Source organism: Aulonocara sp. 'chitande type north' Nkhata Bay, linkage group LG3 (assembly GCF_057382095.1).
Source record: "Aulonocara sp. 'chitande type north' Nkhata Bay isolate Kocher_YH1m ecotype deep benthic linkage group LG3, A_spYH_male_GT1.1, whole genome shotgun sequence".
Taxonomy (NCBI): domain Eukaryota; kingdom Metazoa; phylum Chordata; class Actinopteri; order Cichliformes; family Cichlidae; genus Aulonocara; species Aulonocara sp. 'chitande type north' Nkhata Bay.
Genome location: NC_141346.1, coordinates 5494419 through 5519327, shown reverse-complemented (window position 1 = coordinate 5519327; position 24909 = coordinate 5494419). Strand labels below are relative to the sequence as shown.

Sequence of the window (24909 nt, the reverse complement as noted above, 5' to 3'; positions counted from 1 at the left end):
ATTCTTATTACTGGGTCCAGCAATCAGAATCAGTGTATTGAAGGCTGGTTAGCCTCTCTGAGACAACATCATGCTCAGCACTGGAAAAATCGTCTCCAGGAACTAAAAGACAATGACTGCTTTTCTGGATGTTTTTTGGACAAGCAGCTCATATTGTTTACGTGTCTGAATGGCATTGGGTTATGTGACCATGCTTATATTCTTTTAATCAGTCATTGTGTGTGTGCATGTGTGTTGATTTTGGCATCACTGTTTGTTGAATAGGCATGAAGCCAAATCAAAACTCTCAAAAAGCCATCAATGGCTCCATTTATACAGATTCCAAAAGGCTTCAGTTTGTTATAGGAGTCAACATGCTGCATGGAATTTGGTCCAGGACTTACATACGTGTGTTGCATTAGGTGATTTTTGCTTCGTTGCTGAAGCTCGTAAGGGTCAAAATATTTCAGAAAATTTTGGATGAGATTATGGTCGTGACAGACGGCGAGCCAACCACTTTGCGGAAATTCACCACAAAAAAGATACACACATCAGTCTGCAGCACTGACAATCATCTGCACTTCTTTACATTCCTCTGTTAGTCACTGCTGGATGAAGCTTTCCTCTCCTCTCCACCTCACAGTAACATGGCCCAGTCAGAGTGTCTCTGCACTGCTGCTTCAACCTCAATAGATCACCAGGACACAGCTCCTCCTCTCTCAGCACACACACCATCCTGTTTACCATGACCTCCACCTGCAGAGAGAAGAAGGAAGAGCAGAGGATATAAACAAGTGTTTAAGTTCATGAAAAGGTTTTTCACTACTAGTCTTAGTTTGGACTTTCATTCATTAGAATAACCTCGGTCTGTCCACTCTGAGCTCTTTAGGAAACCCCCAAACAATCCCAACAATCCAGATGTAATGGTTCCTGCTATTCACTGAAGGAATTCCGTCCAAACAACTGGTCTAACTAAATTCTTCCTCACCTACACATTGTGTTCGTCACTGCTTTAAACTTGGAAATGAATGCAGTCATTGGTCTGCATGCTGCTTTTTTCAGAGAGCTGATTGGCTGTTGACAGTGTTTGATCAGAGCATGTGAGCCGTTACTATAAAGTGACCATAGAGGTAGGAAGGTCAGGCAGAAACAGGAAGTGTTTGTGTCCAATCCTGAAGCTTGTCACCATTTTCCTCTCACAGCTTCACTGAGAAGCTGCAGCTTTACAGGAAACACTGGATCTTTGTTTCATGCTGACTGTTTAGTACAATACTGCAGAAGCACCACAAACTCAATTCAACACTCTACTGACCACAGCACCTCCAGTCTGCAGTCTGGACTCTCCTTAAGCTCACACAGCTGCTTCACATCTGGTTCCTGCAGGTTGTAGTTTCCACTCATGTCCAGCTCTCTCAGATGGGAAGAGTTGGACTTCAGCGCTGCTACCAGATAACCACAGCTGATCTCTGACAAACCACAGTCCTTCAATCTGTATAAAGAATGAAAGATGTACGCTTATTAGACAAAGTGCGTTCTTGGAATGATTCAATGTTTCATAATCTGTTTAGAGCTGAAGAACGTTCAGCTTAGAAAGAAGCTTAGAAGCTTAGAAAATGGAAATTGCAAACAGCTGAAGCCAACAGGAAGCAGCTTCAAATAAATCATGAGAAAAAACTCGTAATTTTTCACATTCAAGTTGTGCATTTATCATAAAAAGACTTAAAAACAAGTAGTGTTTTTTATTCAAGGAATCACATGGCTTCGCTTTTAAAAGTTGTAAAGTTGGCTGAGAGTCCTCCGGAAGCACATCATGGCAGACAGGGAGAGGCTTTACAGAGTAGTCAAGACACCACAGAAGACCATTGGCTGTTCTCTTTCCTCCCTGTTGGACATCTATTCCTCCCACTTCCTCAGCAGAGCTACAAACATCATCTAGGAAAGCTCCCAACCTGGTTCTGACCTGTTCAACCTGGCTACAGATGCATGAGCACATAGACAGATTCAAAAATAGTTTCTTCCCAAAAGCCACAACCACTCTGAACTCTCACATGCACTCCATTAACAGACTACACAACACCACCACCACGGTGCAATACCTAATTTTATTCTATTATTTATTCTATTCTAAATTGTTGTGTGCCATGACTTTTGACCTGCTTAAGAAAGTAAACTGCGGAATATTCATTGTTGTGTCTGATACTTAGAACTGTGAGGAAGAACAGTACCCAGTTAACCCTTTAAGACCTACCATAGAACCAAGTCCGCCAGAGCTTACTTTATATTTTTACATGCTGTAGTGCCATTTTTGGGAGCATTTCAAGTTGCTATACATCAATACAACTGTTATAGCCCATATTTTAATAATATGTATGCATTAAGTCCATAGTAACTACATTAATTGCAAAAAAGTGCAATAAACTACAAAATAATTGAAAATCGTTTTTGGTGTTTTTACATATATTTCTACTTGGAGAAATTTAAGAGGCTTATCCCTCAAAACTTTAAATACAAAAAAGTTGCAAAAAATAGTTTACAACAACAGGAAATTTTTTTTGAGTGTCTTCATAGTTTTATTTTTAAGATACACCATTTTTATATACTGCAGGAAAAACGAAAAACAATCCTATGATGCTAATTTGCAAAGAAAACAGCAAATAAACTATTTCCAGCAGTGCAATTCGAGTTCTAAGCATCCCAGATACTATTCAGAAAAGCATAAAGTCAAACATGACTTCTAAAAACACCAGTATATGCTCTTGAGGCCTACAAGTAAAAAACTACATTTTCCGCGAAAATGACGTCACTTCCGGTTTTGGGCAGGAAATGGTGGACATGCGATCGTTCGCGCTTGTTTTTGTTCCTGCAAGCACTTTATATGCAATTTTTGCAAAGCTTTATGTGGAAGGAAACCGTGACTTAGGACAAGCTGATGGCATAAGATGTAAGTACAACTCCTCCGGTTTCATATGCAAAAAAAAATGATTGCGCTAGCTTGTGCGGTTGCAGTGCTACTGGGATTTAAAAATAGTTACACAAAAAAGAGCGTGCCCACTCGGTAGCCCAGTTGGGACCTTGTAGAGGTCCGCGGGCCATACATTGAGTATCACTGCTTGGAATGTGAACATGCTTCTGCTACAGTCAATGGACTAACCCAAAGAAGTAGAAAGCAGAAAAGAAGATCCTCATTGTGAATCAATATAATGTCAGCCTTATGTCTGCAGTCAGCAAAACTTTTATGTCATATTCATCTCAGAACAACTAAAACATGGTGACTGACCTCAGAGTTCCAAGTCCACATTCTAGACTCTCCAGAAAACCACACAGCTTCTTCACTCCTGAATCCTGCATGCTGTTGTTACTCAGGTCCAGCTCTCTCAGATAGGAGGGGTTGGACTTCAGCGATGCTGCCAGATAATCACAGCTGATCTCTGACAAACCACAGCGCCACAATCTGTATAAAGAATTAAAGATACCCATTTATTAGACAAGTGTGCTTGAAATCGTTCAGTGTTTCATAATCTGTTCAGAGCTGAGAAGGTTCAGAATGTAGAAGTTTAGAAAATGGAAACTCCAAAGAGCTGAAGCCAACATGAAGCCGGTTCAAACGGGAAACTGCAGAATTTTCAGACTAACTACATGCCCTGATGCAGTGAGTTTTATTTTGGAGATCTTAATCTCTGTTCTGTGACTAAGTCCTTGAATCATTTCTTCCAGTTTGTTCAACATGACAAACTAAGTATTGGATGTGTTGTGGCTCCGTTAGTGGAGCTTTTAAATGTGATGGCCCCTCTGGATCTATCAGATCACAGTACTGAAGAGAGCTCAAACTGAGCACACGGGAAAAATGAGGATTACTTTGAAAACAGGAACAGTTTTCCCCAGTGACTAGTAAAGCACTCAAACATGTTCTCAGTCAGAAGAAGCTTTCTTGTTATGAGGGAGATAAGAAAAAGACTGAGACATATAAACTTGTTCAAAGAGAGATAAAGTAAGCAGAGGAGGAGCTTATTAAAGGACACTCGAGGCTGGTTTGGAAAGGAGTGAAGTCCATGATGGGGATGCAGAACAAGGACAAAAGATGAATGTGATGGTGGCAGATGTGTGGTGAGTGTGAGAGGGGAACCAGACGCTGGCTTGGATGTGAGCGAGCTTTATTTACACTCTGGTGGCACAAACAGAAATACAGCAAGTAAAACAAAACCTAAAGGTGACCTAAACTCGGAATGACTAACAAAGCGAACCTGAACGGAAGACTCCGGTAGAAAGTGCAGGGAAGAAACACAGACGGACTAGTGACAAACATGAGAGAACACACACTAAAAATACACTGATGGGAACGAGGAAATGACACACAGGAGGGAGGCACAGCTGATTCTGATTGACAAGACGAGACAGAGGAAACGCAAACTGAACACCTTGACATAAGACACAGACTTTCACAATAAAACAGGAAACTCAAAACATACGTGAAGACGCAATCTCAGAGACGCTGACTTTACACAGAGACCTGACTACACTAGAAAGGATACACAGGCAAGGAAGACACAGAACAGAGGGAGCACAGAATTTACACTCAGAAACCAAATAACAAAACCTAAAAATCTGAACTCAGGAAGTACCACAAAACTAGGGAGCTAGAAAAACTAGGAAAGAAACCAAAACACAATAGTCACAATCCATGATGAAATCAAAAGTAAAAGTACAAAAAACAAAAACACTGGGTCACCGACCCAGGACCATAACACCTAGGAATTTCAAAGAAAGAAAAAAGAAGGCTGTAGGTTGGGAAAATGATCTCTGTCCACTTTTGTCCACTCATTCATTCATATAAGCTATCTAATGCAGCTTTGTTCTTCATAGTTTGGTTTATGAAAGTCATTCTAACCCTGAATATCAGAGTGTTACTCCTTTCCTTTACCCATGATTCATGCTGGCAGTGTTGGAGATTTGGATGTCGGACTGTGTTTTGTATGATGTGTGTATGTTTTATGTTGGACTGCTGTTTGTAAAGCAAATGGCCATTTGGTTTTTATTTCAGTGTCAGTGCCATTCCACCAAATATTAAGGTGGAATGGAGAGTAGTAGAGTTTTACAGCTAATTATCCAGTGGAAAAATTTTCTTCTTCTTTTAAGGGTTGTAATGTGAACATTTTTCTGCTACAGTCAATGGACTAAACCAGAGAAGTCTTTACCATGAAGATCCTCAGTGTGAATCAGTATAATATCAGCCTTATGTCTGCAGTTCAGTGTCAGCACAACTTTCACATCATATTCATCTTACCACAACTAAAACATGGAGACTGACCTCAGAGTTTCAAGTCCACATCCTGGACTCTCCAGAAAACTACAAAGCTGTTCCACTCCTGAATCTTGCAGGCTGTTGTTACTCAGGTCCAGCTCTCTCAGATGGGAGGGGTTGGACTTCAGTGCTGCTGCCAGATAATCACAGCTGATATTTGACAAACCACAACTCCCCAATCTGTATAAAGAATGAAGGCTGTAAGTTAATTAGAAAAAGTGATTAGAATCATTCAGTGTTTCATAATTCAGTTTATTCAATCGTATTTATTAAGTGCCACATCACAAAAACAGTCAGCTTAAAACACTTTATATTGTAAGGTAGACCCTAAAATAATACATAAACAGAAAAACAGTCGTATGACTATTCTTATTGTACTATTCTTAGTTAGTGTATTGTCTGTCTTGTCTTAATGTTGGTTTAAAATGGAGCACTGTAACAAAAAATAATTTCCCCCAGGGATCAATAAAGTATTCTGATTCTGATTCTGATTCTGATGACCCCCTATGAGCAAGTACTTTGATGCCAGCAAGAAGGAAAAACTCCCTTTTAACAGCTAGAAATCTCCAGCAGAACCAGGCTCAGGGAGGGGCGGCCATCTACCGTGACCAGCTGGTGTAAAAGAAGGAAGACAGGACAAAATACATGTGGTTGAAGAGAGCCACAGAAATAATAACAAGTGTGATTCCCTGCAGAGAGGTCTATTAACAAATTGTGAGAGAGAAAGGTGACTGAAGACGAAACAGCGCATCATGGGAATCTCCCAGCAGCCCACACCTAGTGCAGCATAACTAAGGGAAGATTAAGGGTCACCTAATCCAACCCTAATTTAAATGCTTTTGCAAAATGCCTAATCTTAAAAGTAGATATAATGTCCGTCTCCTGTATCAAACTGGAAGCTGATTCAATAGATGAGAGCTCTGAAAACTGGAGGCTCTGCCTCCCATTCTACTTTTACTCTAGGAAAAATAAGTAATAATAAGTGATTTGTTTATGCTATGATTCAGCACAGGAGGGAGGGGGTGAGTAGCTAAAATGTGCTGTGAGCATGTTAGCAGAGAAAGCAGCTATTGTCTTGATGTGTGCACAGGGTTTTTTCTTCCAGTTCAGGGCAGAAATGTTTTTGTTAAAAAACTGGCTGTTGGTATTTTCCCCACAATTTTAATTATAAGGTAGATATATTTCTACTAATGGAATTAGTTTGCTAACAGCAACAGGGATGAGTCAGTGAGTCAGTTGGGCTTGTCAATCATGATTCATGAGTCAGTAAAGTGATTCTCGAGCAGTGAACGATTCGTTCATGATTTGTGCATCACTATGTCACTCTGAGACAGGATATTTTGAATTTCAGAGATATTGTGCAAATGGAAGAAAGCAGTCTTACATATGTGTTTAATATGTGCATTGAAGGACATATCCTGTATAAAGATGACTCCAAGGTTCCTCACAATGTTACTAGAACACTTAGAACACAGCCCTGAGGCACTCCAGTGCTGAGTGAGATGGAGACTTGTTTTCCCACCTTCACTGATTGGGGTCTGTCTGTGAGGAAGTTGAGGATCCACTGACACAGTGATGAGCTGAGTCCTAGATCCGTCAACTTGGTGAAAAGCTTAGAGGGAATTATTGTGTTGAATGCTGAACTGTAGTCCACGAACAGCATCCTAACATATTTCCCTCTTCCAGTGTCCAGGTGACTCAGGGATGTGTGGAGCAGGTGAGATATGGCATCGTCTGTGGAACGATTAGTCCGGTAAGCAAACTGAAGTGAGTCGATGGTAGCAGGAAGTGAAGAAGTGATGTGATCTCTCATCAGTCTTTCAAAACACTTCATTACAATTGAAGTCAGTGCTACTGGACGGTAGTCATTGTGGCAAGCGGGCTGTTGTTTCTTTGGAACAATAATGGACTGTTTGAAGCACGTGGGAACCACAGCTTGGGCCAGGGACAGGTTGAAGATCTCCGTGAACACCGGTGCTAGCTGGTCAGTGCAGGCTCTCAGGACCCGGCCAGGGATTGAATCAGGTCCTGCTGCCTTCCTGGTGTTCACCCTCCTGAAGGTGTTCCTCATGGCATGCTCTGTGATGACGAATGCATTTTCTTCACTGGTGTACTCCGAGCGCGTGCAGCTGTTTGTAGTTTTAATTGCTGCCGCGTCAAAGCGAGCATAAAACGTGTTCAGCTCATCAGCCAGTGAGGCGTCAGCATTCATCATTGAAGAAGCTGGTCGTTTATAGTCCGTTATTGTCCGCAGTCCTTTCCACAGGCTCCTAGAGTCACACTGACATAGCTGTGACTCTAGTTTTTCCCCGTAGCTCCGCTTTGCTGACTGCACTGCGCACGTTGTAAGACTCAGCCTTGTATAGGTCCATATTACTGGAGACGAGCCCTTCATTGTAGGCAGCGGTGCGTGATCTCAGAGCGTCGCGGATGTTTTTATCCACCCACGGCTTCTGGTTGGGAAAAGTTCTGATGATAGATCTTTCTGGTGGTTTCCCGATGAATCCCATAACCGCTTCTGTAAACATGTTGATGTCATCAGAGCTGCGCCGAAACATGTCCCAGTCTGCGTCATCCAGTGCGTCCTGCAGCGCGGACACTGATTGGTCCGTCCAGCGAGCGACCTCCCTCATGATTGGTGGTTGCTGCTTTAACCTTTGTTTGTAAGCAGGCATGAGGAAGATGGCGGCATGGTCAGATTTTCCAAATGCCGGCAGGGGCTGAGCCTTGTAACAGTTCTTGAATGGGGTGCAGTGGTCTAATGTCCTAGTGCTCCGGGTGAGGCAGTTGATGTGCTGGTGAAGGTTGTGAAATGTCCGTTTGAGATTTAATCTGTTAAAATCTCCCATAACAATGAGTGTGGCATCTTGTTGAAGTGTTTGTTGATGTGAGAACCTCATGCAGCTCACATAAGGAAGTGTCTGAGTCCGCGTGAGGCGGAATGTAAACAGTGCAGGCAATGACCGCAGTGAATTCCCGAGGGAGATAGAAAGGGCGACATTTAACGATCAAAAGTTCCAGATTGGCGAGCAAGAGCATGTGTGTGGGGAGATGTTTGTGCTGTCGCACCATCTGTTGTTCACCATCAAACACACTCCACCACCTCTTTTCTTCCCCAACTCCATTGTCCTGTCCACGTGGTAAACCGAAAAGAACCCCGCCGGCTGCACGGCGTGGTCTGGTATTGCTGGGTTCAGCCAAGTCTCGGTGAAGCAGAGGAGGTTGCAGTCCCGAATGTCTCTCTGGAACTTAATTCTGGCTCTGAGGTCATCAAGCTTGTTCTCGATGGATTGAACATTGGCTAGCAGGATACTGGGCATGGGTGCGCGGTGTGCGCGAGCCCGTAGCCTGTTCCTGATGCCAGCTCGTTTCCCTCGAGGCCGTCGCTTAGGGTTGCGTCCTTTGTTCTCTCTCAGGATCTCCATGGTGAAATGTTTGTGTATTGTAGACCAATAGAAACCAGGGTGTCTCTACTGTAGCGAATTTGTGTGTTTTGCATGATGCCCATGCAAAATTATGGCAGATATAGGAAAAAGTGACGAAAAAAGAAAAAAAGTGAAAAAGTTGGGGCAGAGCATCCAGTACGGCAGCCGACCTCACCTGCGCCATCTTAAAGGACTTTAATCAGCAAGATAATCCTGTTGTTTAAAGTCAACCATATTTGGATATCTAAAGTCAGAATATGATCCAGTCACATCTATATCAACACATATTAAAACATGGTTGAGTTTATGCTGCATGAGATTATTGCTGATCCTCAGAATTCCCCTGGCTCAGCTCCACACAGATTTCCAGTTTCTTTACGGTAAATGCAACATGTACAGCTGGTCCTGAGAAACATTAGCAGCATGACAGCTGAGTCTCAGCTTCTTCTCATTCTTCATCATTAATCACACTTTGTTTTCATTTATTTCCTCCTCACATTTACTTTTGAACACTATTACAGTTCAGTCACAGATTCACTCAAACACATGAAACAGCTGATAAGAATGTAGTCTGGGCACAGTGTGACTTTGAACAATCTTCACACCAACTTCGCAATCAGGGTTTTTGTTCGCTCATCTCCAGACTTCGTCTTTCCCTTCACTTTCCTTCTTGGACCTGTTTGACTCACAGCAGTATTTCCCATTGATTCAGAGACCCCAAATTTTCATGTCATCTTTAACCTGGATGTTAATTTCAGCAGTACTGAGATCAGGGCCAACCCACACTCCCTCTGTGCTGCTAATTTGGCCCTGATGGAATATATCTGAGGTATTACTGCTGTCAGTGATCTCTCTGTCCACAGTCTGTGTCACATCTGGAGACCCCTCATTACATAAGTTGATCCATAATTCAGTCTATAATATAGGAATTTAAATCATGTTTACTACTTTTTTCCTATCTTAAGGGAAGGCAAGGCAAGGTGACGCAAATTTTTTTTGTATAGCACACTTTCAGCACAAAGCAATTCAAGGTGCTTTACATGATTAAAATAAAACATAAAAGATAAAACAAAACACTATAAAAGTAAAATACAAGAAAACATTTACAAGAAAGCATTCGCAAATAGAGAGCCATAATAGGATCAGTTACTCATAAGCAAGTCTAAATAAGTAAGTTTTAATTTTAGACTTAAAAGAGTTCAGTGTCTCTGCAGCTTTGCATTCTCCTGATAGTGTATTCCAGATGTGAGGAGCATAGAAACTAAAAGCTGCATCTCCATGTTTAGTTCTGGTTCTAGGGACGGTTGATAGAGGAGATCTAGAGGACCTAACTGATCTGGATGGTTTGTACCATGATAGCAGAATCCTAATGCACTCTGGTGCTAACCCATTCAAGGATTTATAAACTAATAAAAGCACTATAAAGTCTATTCTCTGAGCTACAGGGAGCCAGTGTAGTGACTGTAAAACTAGAGTAATGTGCTCTATTTTCTTGGTTCTAGTGAGAACACGAGCAGCAGCGTTCTGAATCAGCTGCAGTTGTCTAATTGATTTTTTGGGTAAAACTGTGTTACAGTAATCAAGGCAGCTAGAGATAAATGCATGCATGAGTTTTTCTAGGTCTCCTTGTGTCATAAGTCCTTTAGTCCTAGAAATGTTCCTCAGGTGATAGAAGGCTGACTTTGTTATAACTTTTATGTGGCCCTGGAGGTTCAGGTCTGAGTCCATTATTACACCTAAATTTCTGGCCTGGTCGGTAGTTTCTAGTTGGACCAGTTTGAGCTGATTACTGATATTTAATCGATCTTTTTTGGGTCCAAAGATAAGTACTTCAGTTTTGTTATTGTTCAGTTGAAGGAAATTATGAGACATCCAGTAATTAATTTGCTCAATGCATTTATTAAGAGTTTGGATAGGTTCAACATGACCTGGTGACATTGAGATATAAAGTTAAGTATCGTCTACATAATTGTGCATAATATTATTGGTGGTTATAATCTGGCTTAACGGGAGCATGTAAATGCTAAATAAGAGGGGCCCTAGGATGGAACCCTGGGGGACCCCGCATGTGATTTCTATATTTTGTGATGAAAATTGGCTAATTGACACATAGACGTTCCTGTTCTTAAGGTAGGACTTGAACCAGTCGAGTGCTGTACCAGAGAGTCTGGCCCAGCTCTCTAGATGTTCCAGTAATACAGTATGTGGAAGGAAACCGTGACCTAGGACAAGCTGATGGCTTAAGATGCAAGTACAACTCCTCCGGTTTCATATGCAAAAAAAATGATTGCGCTAGCTTACGTGGTTGCAGTGATACCGGGATTTAAAAATAGTTACGCAAAATGGAGCGTGCCTGCTCCGACCGGCTTTAAAGGGTTAATGGGGATATGTAATTGGTGTGGTGTTATGTAAACAATTGAACATGTATTTATTAACTGCAGAAGGTATGGTAACCACCGGAGAATGATATGGGTGTGGGGGGGGGGGGAGTCACGTTTGAAAAGGTGGTTGACTGGCTAAGTAACACCAGACGGTGGCAGTAATGCATCTTCGATGGATGCAAGCTGCTGTTAAACTGGAGGAAGAAGAAGAAGCAGCACTACTGGGACTGCTGCTCAGAAATGAACATGCAGTGTCCTCCTCTTCTGCCTTGCTTTTGAACTTTGTTTGCTAAACCTGTTTGCAGTTTTGGATTTTGTTTGTTAAACTCGGTATACTGTTGAACTTGGTTTTAGTAGAGCTTTGTGATGCCGGTCTGCCCAAGTTAACCCTTAGCTTTTAATCTTGACTTTTTTTTTCCTTTTGTTAATTGTTTGCCCAATGGTCTGCTGAACAACCCTGTCGGGTTTCTGTTTAAAGTTTGGAATAAAACCTTTAACTTTACTCAGTTTTCCTGTGGGTCTTGTGTATGTTACTCTCCTCCTGTCGCCTAGCAGAGGGGGTCGTAACAATTCGGTGAATAACATACCAGCTAGAGGTAGTGGACTGTGATCACACAATTACCCTGAGACATGCTGAACCATCTGCTTAAGGTTAACCTGCTGATGTTGAACAACCTTGGAATCCAATGATAACTTTATTTATTTCACAGAGCAGTGGTGGCAGCTTCCTCAACACACTGAGGTGGATAGAAGGAAACCCAACTCCCGGACAAATTTTGATTGCACATTAATTAGCTCCTTATCTCCAATTTATAATGATCAACACAAAGTTCAGCAGAGACAAGTCCCAGTTTAACATTACTATTGCCCAGCATGCCATGCAGCAGTGTGAGTTTGCAAATGTGCAATGATTCCTGCTCCAATCTCTTTCACTTTCACAGATTGCTGTGTGTCGTGACCTTTGACCTGCTAAAGAAAGTCCACTGTGGATTATTCATTGTTGTGTCTGATACCTAGAACTGTGAGGAAGAATGGTACACAGTTAGTCAGGGTCCCCTCATTTTGAATTAGGAAAGCTCTGCAGGCCGGTTGGCGCCCTGTGGAGGGCCACGGCCACGCATTGAGTATAAGTGCTTGAAATGTGAACATTTTTCTGCTATAGTCAATGGACTAACTCAGAAAAGAAGAAAACCAACTTTACCATGAAGCTCCTCAGTGTAGATCAGTATAATATCAGTCTTATGTCTGCAGTTTAGTGTAAGCACAACTTTCACATAATATTCATCTCACCACAACTAAAACATGGAGACTGACCTCAGAGTTTCAAGTCCACATCCTGGACTCTCCAGAAAACCACACAGCTGCTTCACTCTTGAATCTAGCAGCTTGTTGTTCAACCTCAGGTCCAGCTCTCTCAGATGGGAGGGGTTGGACTTTAGTGCTGCTGCCAGATAATCACAGCTGATCTCTGATAGACCACAGCTCACCAATCTGTATAAATAATTAAAGTTTTAAGTTTATTAGACAAAGTCTGTGCTTGAAGTCATTCAGTGTTTCATAATCAGTCCAGAGCTGAAGAACGTTCAAAATGTTATAGTTTAGAAAATGGAAACTCCAAACAACCAACAGGAAGCAGCTTGAAAATAACACAAGAGAAAATAATTTTTCATATTAAACTTGTACATTTCTAACAGGAGTATTTTAAAGACAGTGTCACTGATGATCAACTTCTCTTCACTACAAGTTTGAGTAATAGATGCATGATAGACTGGACCATGTACGCATGCTTTCCAGCAAACTTTTATTATTACAGTTGCTGCTACATACAAATGGCTGCAGCTTTGCAGCTCGCAAACGCACAGTAAAAGCAACAACAACAACACTCAGGACTCAGTATAGCCTTTAAATACTGATGTGGGGTGATTGCTTATACCGCTTAGGTATACTGGCTCATTTGACAAATTTCTGCTTGCAAAGACACTTTGAAACTCTAATCAGCATGTTTCCTGTCATACTAGAAGGGATCAAACTCTAGAGCAGGGGTCCCCAATCCCAGTCCACGAGGGCCGGTGTCCCTGCAGGTTTTAGATCTCACCCTGGGTCATCACACCTGAATCACATGATTAGTTCATTACCAGGCCTCTGGAGAATTTCAAGACATGTTGAGAAGGTAATTTATCCATTTAAATCAGCTGTGATGGATCAAGGACACCTAAAACCTGCAGGCCCTCGTGGACTGGGATTGGGGACCCCTGCTCTAGACCTTTGTTCATTTGGTCAGTGAAGGATGCTTTTCCACCTGAAGAAAGACCAGCACCTTATTCAAGGCAGGGACATTAGCACTTCCATGGGAGAGCAACACTGCACAAACAGACACAGCACAGCCACTGAAGTACAAGGACAAAGAGAAAGGCGAGGGAGAAGACTCTGGTGGTGTGGATGGACCCTTTAGGGGCTCCAAGACTGAGGAAGAAACCTCCATGCTAAGGATGCTGCAGTGATCTGGGGAACTCGGTCCATTCTGAGGCTGCATCATGACTTACAGATTTCAGCCAAATGAACATCTCGTGATCCAACAGTGCACAAGCTGTGAGCAATCAGCTGTTTAATCATATACACAGATTCTTTCATCAGCTGTAATGTGAATGTACTGATTGTCAAACATCTCCCTATCACCACTCCACTGTCAGCCTTTAAATAAACCCTGCTCAAGTCTGTGACTTCTTTTTGAAGTCGAAAGGAAAAACTGTTGTTCAGTCATTTGGAAAGACTTTAAGCACTCAAAATTCTTCACATATGTCTTCAGACATTTCCCGAACAATTATGAACTAAAGAATTCAATCAAAGATATGAAATATAAATAAAGATAAGAGCTGCAATTAGTGAAATCACCTTAGAGTTTCCAGTCGACAGTTTGGATTCTCCAGTCCAGCACACAGAAGCTTCACTGCTGAATCCTGCAGGGTGTTTCCGCTCATGTCCAGGTTTGTTAGATGGGAGGGGCTGGACAGAGATGGGGCGATAACTTCACAGTGAGTTTCTGAGAATTCCGAACTAGTCTGTCTTTGATTATAGAAAATAAAATGTGTTATTATAAAAGAAGAAAATCTGCATCATAAACACAGTATGAATGTATGAAGACAAAAAGAGTGACATCATAATCTGATGAACATCTACTCTTCGCGTCTGTGCTTCAGCTTCTTACTGTGTTTGACAAGACACAATGATTCATTCTCTCGCAGACCTGCAGACTTTTAATAACTATCTTTGTTTAGTTTTAATCTGCAGATAAGGAGGGAAGATGGCGTCACATTAAGGGTTCCATAATGTCCAGTCTGTCAGTGAGATCTGATCTAGACTATTATCCAGATTTATAAAATAAGTCTCCATGAGCACTTGTTTATCCACATTGTTCTCAGATGTAATAATTAAGTTTGCCTATGTAATATCATATCATATTTATTTGTATGGCACATTTAAAGACCAAAGTATACAAATGAGGCAGGGGAAATGTAAACGGAACACACTGACATAAGACGGAGACCTTCAAAGTAAAAATGGAAACACATACACGTAATGACACAGACTCAGAGACCTACTACACTAAGGGGATACACCAAACAGAGGGAACACAACTAAACCCTGGGAAACCCAAAACAACAGTCATAAAAAACTATCAAAAGTGAAAGTACAGAGGTAAGTGACGGGAAAAGTTAAGCGACCCATGTTGTAGGTGACGTCAGACGCCGGAGATTTGGCAAAAAAAAAAAAAGAGAATGGTAGCGTAGAATTATTTAAGCTTCAGTATTGCCAAATAAACTATACATATAACTAACAACATCTTTCCTAGGGCTGTGCGATATGACCAAAATCTCATATCCCGATATAAGACATTTATCGTCCTGACAACGATATAAATCATAAAAATGTAACATTTTCTGTAAATTCTGTGTATCTCGGGTAACTCACCTTGCGTGAAGTGTTTCCAGCTGAGTGTCCTTTACCTGGAGTCGAGTGTTTTCTCCGATGCATGAAACTATACATTTTTAGACATAAGTTGTAACGGCCACCATTTTCTTTCAAAGTTTGAGTCTAAGGTTTATTTTTTAGCACCTGACGGCTCTTTTTTGCTTCTCATCCATAAACACTGCATACTCTTTCCCGTGATTCAGTTTATTTTGAAAAGTCTCAACAGGATCTTGAGCTTTATTGTGAAAGGTTTACGTGGAAAACAAACAAGCGGACAGCGGAGCCATGTGATGGTTTTACCATCATTGCTGCTAACGACAACACGTAAAAACAGGTGCTTGTCCGTCCATAGTGTGGTTATATAAAATATAAGAGAAAGAGAGAACTTTAAAAAATTAATATAGCCACTACAGTGACCATCAAAATGATGAAAAAAATATTGCTGTAAACAGTTTATTTTACGACACCATGAAACAAACGATAGCGTGATAGGAAACGATAGACGTTTTTATATCGTCATCCGGTATATTTCGTTATATCGCACAGCCCTAATCTGTCCTATCATCTCTAACACCCTGCGGGACAACGGGGAGAGTGTAGACCAGGGGTAGGCAACCTTTCTGATGGCGAGTGCCATTTAAAATTTCCTCAGAGGTCAGTGTGCCATATGATTGCATTAGCAATAAATTTAATAACGCTCTATATTAACATTTACACACTATATAGAACCACTTTATAGAATCATATTTGTTCGCAGATGTTGGCAGCTCTCAGCGAATAGTTATCAGCTATTTTGAAACAAAAAAAGACACTTTTTATCCATAACAGAAAATGGACTGTACAACAAAAAATACAAATGCTATTTATGGTCTACTCACAAGAATGATACGAAAAATAAACTAAGCCAATATGGCATGTCTGTTAATACAGAGACACACATGTTAATATGATCTCTGGTCTCCCACTCAGACACACAGGTCTCCGAGTGTCCAGCATTCAGACGGCTACCTGAGGACACTCATGTGAGAGAAAATCTGTTCACACAGATATGTAGAGCCAAGTACTGTCAATAAGGCCTCTGCAATGTTCTGAACACAGTTAAACTTGTCAGGTAGTGATGTCCAGCAATTGAAAATGCAAGCTCCATGAACACGCACAGCTGTGGATTCCAGCTGCTCCGATGTTGCAACTGGCAACACTGGCATTAACTCAGCACATTAATGCGAGACAAATCTAGCTGCTCATTAAAGATTTCTGGTTTGATCAGAAAATAAAACATTGGTCCATACACCTGAAAGTCCCAAAAATGCATTGTGTTGTCTCGAGTCTACGGATGTATCCGTGTATTTCCGTGGTGCTGATGCTGTGCTGAGCAGAAAGCTCCTGAAGCTTTTGAAGTGTCAGAATGTGGAAAGCTAATAACGTCCCTCTTACCAGTAGGCTAAGTTATTTTTAGCCAATTACAAGTTGAATTTGGTAGTTGGGGTTGTTAGCTAAGATACCGTCATTAAGAAGCGGCACAACTAATGTGTCTATGCGAGCTGATTTGTGATGTGCACCGCTGGTGTGGCCATTTATTTTTTGATGCACCTTCTCAGATTAATTCACTGCATGTCGTGCCCAGGGCTGGACTGGGACAAAAAAACAGCCCGGGCATTTTGACTAAAGACCGGCCCACCAGATATTAAAGCCATAAAGCCTTTGAATGAAAACAAATGCTGTTGTGACAGTGATGTACAGTCTTGTTGGTATATGTATGATTTCTATACATTTTACATCAGATAAAAACTTTGGTTGTAAGCTTCCAGACATTTTAAATGAAAATAAGAAAGTATTTCTTTGTGCCCCCCTTTCCCTGTTAATGCCCCACCTGGCCCCCCTGGCAAAACTTAGCTAGACCCCCCCCTGCACAGTTACCAGCTGTCAGCTACTTAAAAAATGTTCTTGGTGTTATTTGTCTCTCAGAAACAGTTCATAACTTCCCTTCAACTCATTCATGTCACCTAAGAGGTAAACCTGTTTCTCCATCACCTGTTCAGCTCTGATGATTCAGTAAGGACATCTCCTGGTTTCATCTTCATGTTTCCCTCTCACCAGATATACAAACTGACATCATGACCAGCACTTTTTACAGCTGTGGCTCCAGCAAACATCAGCTGATACTAGAAATTAATATTAAATAAATTCTAACAACAGCTGATCAAGCTTAAAACTTGCTGCTGTTGTTTAGTGCGACATCTGCTGGTTTCCTCTTTCTGGCTCGAAGTAGGCGATAAACAAACAAGAGAGAAAAGCCAATCAGCTGATCATTGATCAGTTTCATGATTAAAGCAACAGGGGAAAGAATGAGAGAAGAAGAGGCAGCTGTGCAGCAAAGACGCAGAATAACTCCACCTTTGTGTCTTTTTCATTCTAGCTGAAGTCCGGGACAAACTGTGTCCCCTCTCAGCTCAACACAAAACACATAATAATTTCTCTGAATTCGGGAGGATTCCGTCTTATTACGGGACGGTTGGCAACTCTACTAGCTAACCTTATGAATTAAATAAAGTTCAACATCAGTAACATAAAAGCACCCACCCAGCTGCATAGAAACTCCATCATGCTAGCTAGCACGCGAGTTATTGTAACTGACTGTAAAAAGTCAGCACAACGAAAATAAACGACACCTAAATGTAGTTTATATCTGACCCAGATAGACTGCAGGTCATAACTTGTTACCTGAAGTTCAGTTCACCTGACGCTCGGACCGGCGGCTGCCTCGGGTCTCTCCTCATCCTGCCTCCTATCTCCCTCATCCACCTGCTGGGCTCCACCACTTGTTAATTTTACTGAATCTGTGGAAGCTCCGCGATGCCACCACCAAGCAACTGAGTTATTTTTACACAACGGCCAAATAAATCATCGGGCCACCGAGCAAATGCCCAGTATGCCCGATGGCCAGTCCAGCTATGGCCGTGCCATCAGTTAACCCTGATGTCACGGCCAACTGTGGCATGCGTACCTAGGGTTACCGGCCCCTGGTCTAAAAGGTAACTTTGAAACAAAATCCTGATATTGGTTGAATTTCCCATCTCATCAGTAAACCCGGCTTCATCCATTGTGTTAAAGTAGCTTCTCAAAAAGAATGTGTAAGCTCATAATGCTGAAGCACCACCAGATTCACAGATGACCAATTCAATGTGAATATTAAAATGGCAAATGCATTGTCGGTCATACATTTCAATAGTAGAAGCCTGTATAAAAATTTTTCTAAAATTACAGAATGCTTAAGTAAGTTAAAAAAGTTTAACATAATTGCAATATCAGAAACATGGCTCGATAATGAGAAAGTTAGTGAAATGGGACTGGAAGGATACGAATTATTTACAATGAACAGGGTGAATAAAAAAGGAGGCGGTGTTGCTTTATATGTAGATAAAGTTTTGAAATGTAGTCTGATTGAATGCATGTCAAGCACCATAGATAACATATTGGAATGTGTCACTATTGAAATTCATGTTGAAAAAGCTAACAATATAATTATAAGTTGCATCTATAGGACACCAGGTTCATGCCTTGAGATATTCAATGAAAAACTTGCTGCTATGTTTAGCAACCTAAATGATAAAAAAGTGCAAATAATTTGTGGTGATTTTAATATAGATTTGCTAAACCCAAATGGACATCAGAAAACAACAGATTTCATAGATACAATGTATAGTAACTCCCTTTTCCCTGTAATTATAAAACCAAGTAGAATAACAATTGATACAGCTACATTGATAGATAATATATTCACAAATAAAATTGACCATGAAATAGTAGGTGGACTTCTTATAACTGATATAAGCGATCATCTTCCTGTTTTTGCAATTTTTCAAAATTATTTTGGGATTAAAACTAAACAAAAGAATCAAACATTTGATATGATACGACATAGAACAACAAGAGCCATTACTGCCCTCCAGGTGGACTTAAAGGAACACAATTGGAATGAGGTTTTTGCAAATGAAGATTCAAATAGTGCGTATGATGCATTCTTATCAACTGTAATTTCACTATATGAAAAACATTGTCCTTTAATGAAAATCACTAGAAAGCATCACAGATCAAATAAGCCATGGATCACAAAGGGGATAGAAGATGCATGTAAAAAGAAAAATAATCTATATAAGAGATTCATAAAACAGAGGACAAAAGATGCTGAAATAAAGTACAAGTTATATAAAAATAGATTAGTAAATATTATAAGAACAAGTAAGAAAGAATATTACCACAAATTATTGGAGCAAAGTAGAAGTAACACACAAGAAACATGGAGGATATTAAACAGTATAATCAAAAAGGGCTCAAAAAATAAGAATTATCCAGATTATTTTAAAAAAGATAAAGATATTGTGCTTGATAAAACTAAAGACATTGCAAATGAATTTAATGATTTCTTTGTAAATGTTGGCTTTAATTTAGCAAAAGAAATTCCAGAGTCAAGAAATAATAACGACCTAAATAAACATATTACTCAGAATGTGTCCTCCATGTTTATTGGTGCTGTAACTCATAGAGAAATAATTAACATTGTGAAGACATTTAAAAATAAAAAGTCCACTGACTGTTTTGGTATTGACATGATATTAGTTAAAAGTATTATAGAATATATAGTGCAACCTTTCGCATACATTTGTAATCTGTCCTTTCAAACTGGTGTGTTTCCCTCACAAATGAAAATAGCAAAAGTTATTCCAATCCATAAAAACGGAGAGAGATGTCAGTTTACCAATTATAGGCCAATATCACTACTCCCACAGTTCTCAAAAATTTTAGAAAAGTTATTTGTTAATAGACTTGATAAATATATTGAGAAGCATAATCTCCTAAGTGATAACCAATATGGCTTTAGAGTGAAAAGGTCCACTTCAATGGCAGTGATGGAACTTGTTGAAGGGATATCTAATGCTATAGATAATAAGGAATATACTGTTGGTGTTTTTATAGACTTAAAAAAGGCGTTTGATACAATTGATCATTCTATATTAATGAATAAACTAGAGAGATATGGCATAAGAGGGATAGCATACAAGTGGATGAAAAGTTACCTGGATGAAAGATATCAATATGTCGAATTCAATAATGTAAAATCTAAGCAGTTGAAGGTAACTTGTGGTGTTCCTCAGGGCTCTGTGCTGGGCCCTAAATTATTTATATTATATATAAATGATATATGTAGTGTTTCCAAACTGTTAAAATGTGTATTGTTTGCTGATGATACCACTCTGTACTGCTCAGGTAAAAACTTAGAACAGCTTCTGACTACAGCGGAAAAGGAGTTAAATATATTAAAAAACTGGTTTGATGTAAATAAGTTATCATTAAATATAAAGAAAACAAAATTGATTATTTTTGGCACTAGACCAATGAAAAATGTATCTAAAATAAGGGTTAATGGAATTGAAATTGAAAGAGTGTACGAAAATAAATTTCTTGGAGTGATAATTGATGATAAGCTGAGCTGGAAGTCTCATATAAACCATGTGAAAACAAAAATGTCAAAAACCATTGCTATTCTCTATAAAACAAAGCATGTCCTGAACAAAAAAACATTATACACACTTTATTGTACTCTGTTGCTTCCATATATGACTTACTGTCTGGAGATATGGGGTAATGCATATAAAACGAACACTCTTCCTATTTTCAAGTTACAAAAAAGAGCTATAAGAATTATAAACCAATCAAACTATATAGAACCAACTAACATTTTGTTTATTAATCTGAATACCCTGAAATTTTATGATTTAGTTGAATATAAAATGGCACAGATAATGTATAAAGCACAAAATAACTTGCTTTGCCCCAGTACTCAGAAGCTGTTCAAAGTCAGAGAGAGTCAATATGACTTAAGGGGAACAGATTTCTTTAAAAAAAACAAGATAAGGACAAATATAAAGCAGAGATGTGTTTCTGTTAGAGGAGTTAACCTGTGGAATAGTTATGACAGTGATTTAAAAAGGTGTAGTTCATTTTCCTTGTTTAAAAATATGTTTAAAAATAGAGTATTAGAAAAATATATAAATCAAGAATGAAAAGAGCAAAAAGGAGAAAGAAAAAAAAAAAAAAAAACAACCTCTTGATTCTTTTGCTTTGATGTAGTTACTTGTCTAAGGTGGAAAGTTTTTTTTTTTCTTTGTTTTTTTTTTTTGTTTGTTTGTTTGTTTGTTTGGTTTTTGCTTTGTTTTATTATTTTCTTCAAGCCCTGTGTACAGGAGCTGCATACAAAAAGATATTTTGTGAAAAGGGTTGGCGTAATAAGCAAATGCTTCAGCCAATACCTTTTGATTAGCCTTGTCTCATGCTTTCTTTCTTTATGGTAGATTTTTGTTCTGTTTTCACTGTTTGTTTGTTTGTTTTTTCACTGTTTTCACTGAGATTTGAATTTGAATGCTAATCAATAAATCAAATCAAAAAAATTTTTTTAAAACTGACCAATTCAGAGCCTTATCTATAAATGCAGATTTTATTTTTGCTCTGTTATCAAAGTTTAACTCAAGCTGCTTTTTTGCTTCAACATAAGCTTCTGTGGACTCATGTGCATGCACCTTCTCACTAAAATCCTCAGTGGACTGTGGTAAATGGTTCTAAATAATAAAGCCCTGGAATCCAGACTCTGCTGATCCTGAACAGAAGTGAAAATTAGCATTTTTGCATCGACCATAACCAACTAAGTTCTTAAAGCCAATGCTGCTTTAAACTGAACTTCTTCCAGTTTGGGCGCATATGTTTCTTGCAATGCGTCCAACTTTGTCTTCAAAGTGATTCTTTCCACCTCAGCTTCAATTAGCACCATTAAAGCTGCTTGGGAGATTTTACTGGCTTAGACTATAGGCTTTACTAATATTACTGGGTGAACTTTGTGCATCCTCTTTCAGCCAATTCTGTGACGATCCAATCATCCAAGTCCAACCATCCAGTCTTCCAAGATCCCCCAACTTCCAAGGTGACATCCAATTCAAATGATTTTTTTTAAATTAAATGTCATGGCCTTTTAAGTTCCAAAAAAGAAAATGGTCCAAGGAAAGGTTGTGGGTGGAAATGGATGGATTGTTTCAGAACTCACTTCTGAATTAAATCTTTGAAAAATATATGGTGTTTATTTTTTATCTTAAACATAAACAAAAATTAACCTAATCTGATTCCAAAACCTCAAAAAGTGATAAAAAAAAAACACCCAAAAACATTCTAAACCTTCCTATTGCCCCCTTGACATTTGACAAACAAATAATAGTAATAAAAACCCCCAAACAAACAAACAAACAAAAAAATTCCACCACACCTCACAGCGTGCTCTGTAGGTGTGGTCCTTAATAAGTGGGATTGTCCAAATTTAACCAAACTAATCACAACTTTTCCAAAAGTAAATTTGATTAAAGATTTACATAGTTTTAAAGAAAAAACTTACTATGTTACTTTTGGTAATATAATATACAGTTGCACTGAATTTAATTTATTGATTTCCATGAACACCACCGTTTGCTCAGTGTTGTCCTGATGGAGGTTTCATTAACAGCATCCAGTATGATCCAGGCTTTAGCTTCTTAGAAATTACCCTGGGTCTCTTTGTGACCTCTCAGACTGTTTAACAGATCAAACACAAAGACATGAGAATCAGAGACCGAGCAGCTCTGTTCTTTAAAGACAAACATGGAACCCGCTCAGTACAGACTTTCCCCACAGATATACTGTTAACTCGGTGAGTTTAGTTCTCTGACCTCGTTGGTGTAGGTTCACCGCACTCTGCTCTGTTCTCCTCTTCCTCCATCATGATCCTCTTGTGGATGTCAGTCTAAAAGGTAAACCACAAACAATCGGTGACGTCACATTGATGCAAATCTCAGTCCCACATCAGCTCTGCTGAATAATCTATGTTCCTATGACATCAGGAATCAAACGCTGTCATGAACACACCTCCATGTTTCTGTCATGTTTCCCTGACAGACTGAATTCAAACAGTTTGAGGAAAAAAGGATGAACTGAAAGCAGGCTGTCACTTTATTGGATATTAGGAGAACATATTTAATCATAAAATCATTAAATCATAAAGGCAGCTAGAGCTAAACAGCAGAATGAGATAACAGTCTTTATACACCATATCTACTATTTTATGTACTTTGCTGTTATATGTATGTATATGCAATACTATTGCATTGTATGACACACTTTTCTGATTTTTATTTGCTTAACATTTTGAAACCCATGTATCACTTTCATACCACTTCAATTATGTGCTACTTTGTGGTGGTTGACAGGAAATCTCAACAAAATCATTTAAGTTTGTGGTTGCAAGGAGACAAAATGTGTAAAGGTTCAAAGGGGTATGAATACTTTTGTCAAGGCACTGTGTATTCAATCTGTCACGGTCCCTGTGTCTGCCCGGTCAGCCCTGTGAGGCTGCATGTGTTTTTGATTTGGTTTCTCTCTCTCCTCCCTGCTCGCAACACTCTACCTAGGTGGAGCTCATCGCAGGCTCCCACTTTTGGTCGTGGCACCTGCAAGTAATAACTCATCTGTGAGTCATCATCCTGTCTGTAATCTTCTCTGGACTATTGTGTAACACGCGTCAGTGTAATCCTGGCCTTTGCAATATTTTGAGTTCTCTTTATGCTTTTCTCAGTATTAAAAACCTTGTCCTTGTATATAGACTCCCAGGCCCTTAGACAGTTTCCCAGAATCTGTAGAGTTTAGCAGCTTAAGTGTATAACACACTAGCAGTTGTGAAAATAAAGAACTGTTTCTTGTGATTTGCAGTCTGCGCTTGAGTCTGCCCTGCTCCGCCTAGACAAAAATAATTTCAGTACAGTGGTGCACAGTTCTTTCTTCCACCTTTTTAATTCATTCTAATAAAAACATTAGTACAATGTTTATGTAATTTTTCCTCTCTTTCCTCTATTGCTCTTTTTTGTTGACAGAATTTTTCTTCTACATTTTTTTGTCAAAGTGCTCAAAAATCTATATTTTCTTTTAATAGCCTCCCCCTTGTGTCTTTAAGAGCTCTGCAGGTGTGATATTAATTACAGTGACAGTAAAGGAGGTAAAGGCGATAAAAACAATGCAGCTGAGCTGTGATGTCATCATGTACGCTGTGTCTCTGTGGACTCTGTGTGAACTATTGATGGAACTCACAGAGTACAAACTATAAGTACACAAACACGAACGTAGCTCAGAACGGCTGACAAACTCGGCCTCTTTGGTCCAGCTGTGAGTCCGTTACCGTGAACTATGGAGCGGCAGATTTGTGCTGGAACTCAGCTGCACACAGCTGATGTTAGCCAGGAAAACATTACACACTGACTTTAAAGAGAGAGAGACCGGAAATAAAAAAGACACACAGTTTGTTGTGTGAAGAAATCAAACATGAGCTGAACAAACAGTAAAGTTCCTAAACACAAACTGTTAAAGGAGGAAACAAAGCAAACTTACAGTTTCTTTTCACAGAGACACGCAAACAACAAGATCCACTCCACACCTGGACACCAAACATGAACATTCAGGTGAGCTGCTTCCTGGAAGGAGGTGGGACTACACCTGAAGCAAGACAGGTGGGAGAGGCTGAGCAGAGCAGCACTCAGCTTCATTTCAAAAAACATCCTTAAAGTTGGTGAACAACAGATTTTTATGTCTGAAAGCTTCCCTCCCATCTCTTTTCCATTTCTATTCTTTTAATTTTTTTGATTTTGTTCAAAATTGTGCTTTTCCGTACATTTGTTCAAGTTCAATATTAAATATATTCATTGTTTCTCTCCCATCATTGAGTAGACGTAGCTTCAAATATGAGACTCATAAACTGAAATGAGAACTAAAATCAAGAAAATGAGAAAAGGGC

General features: G+C 39.6%; 1 protein-coding gene across 1 annotated transcript; it reads right to left on the bottom strand.

Annotated features, from left to right (window-relative positions):
- Nucleotides 1–606: 606 nt before the first annotated feature.
- LOC147333634 (ribonuclease inhibitor-like) lies at nucleotides 607–24555 on the bottom strand. Its single transcript, XM_086286395.1, has 8 exons — nucleotides 24507–24555; nucleotides 22799–22872; nucleotides 13977–14087; nucleotides 12399–12575; nucleotides 5285–5458; nucleotides 3257–3430; nucleotides 1292–1468; nucleotides 607–735 (listed from the first exon to the last, which is right to left on the bottom strand). Exons 2-8 carry the CDS (start codon nucleotides 22849–22851, stop codon nucleotides 720–722), a joined length of 882 nt encoding a protein of 293 aa, XP_086142521.1. The 5' UTR covers nucleotides 22852–22872; nucleotides 24507–24555; the 3' UTR covers nucleotides 607–719.
- Between the last annotated feature and the right edge of the window lie 354 nt (nucleotides 24556–24909).

Excerpts from the sequence above, each read along its gene's own strand:
- LOC147333634 (XM_086286395.1), bottom strand. The coding sequence starts at position 22,851 with ATGATGGAGGAAGAGGAGAACAGAGCAGAGTGCGGTGAACCTACACCA. Across the intron at positions 14,088-22,798 it reads GGTGAACCTACACCAACGAG|CCCCTCCCATCTAACAAACC; the intron begins GTCAGAGAACTA and ends ATCTCTGTCCAG. Across the intron at positions 5,459-12,398 it reads TGTGGACTTGAAACTCTGAG|ATTGGGGAGTTGTGGTTTGT; the intron begins GTCAGTCTCCAT and ends TTCTTTATACAG.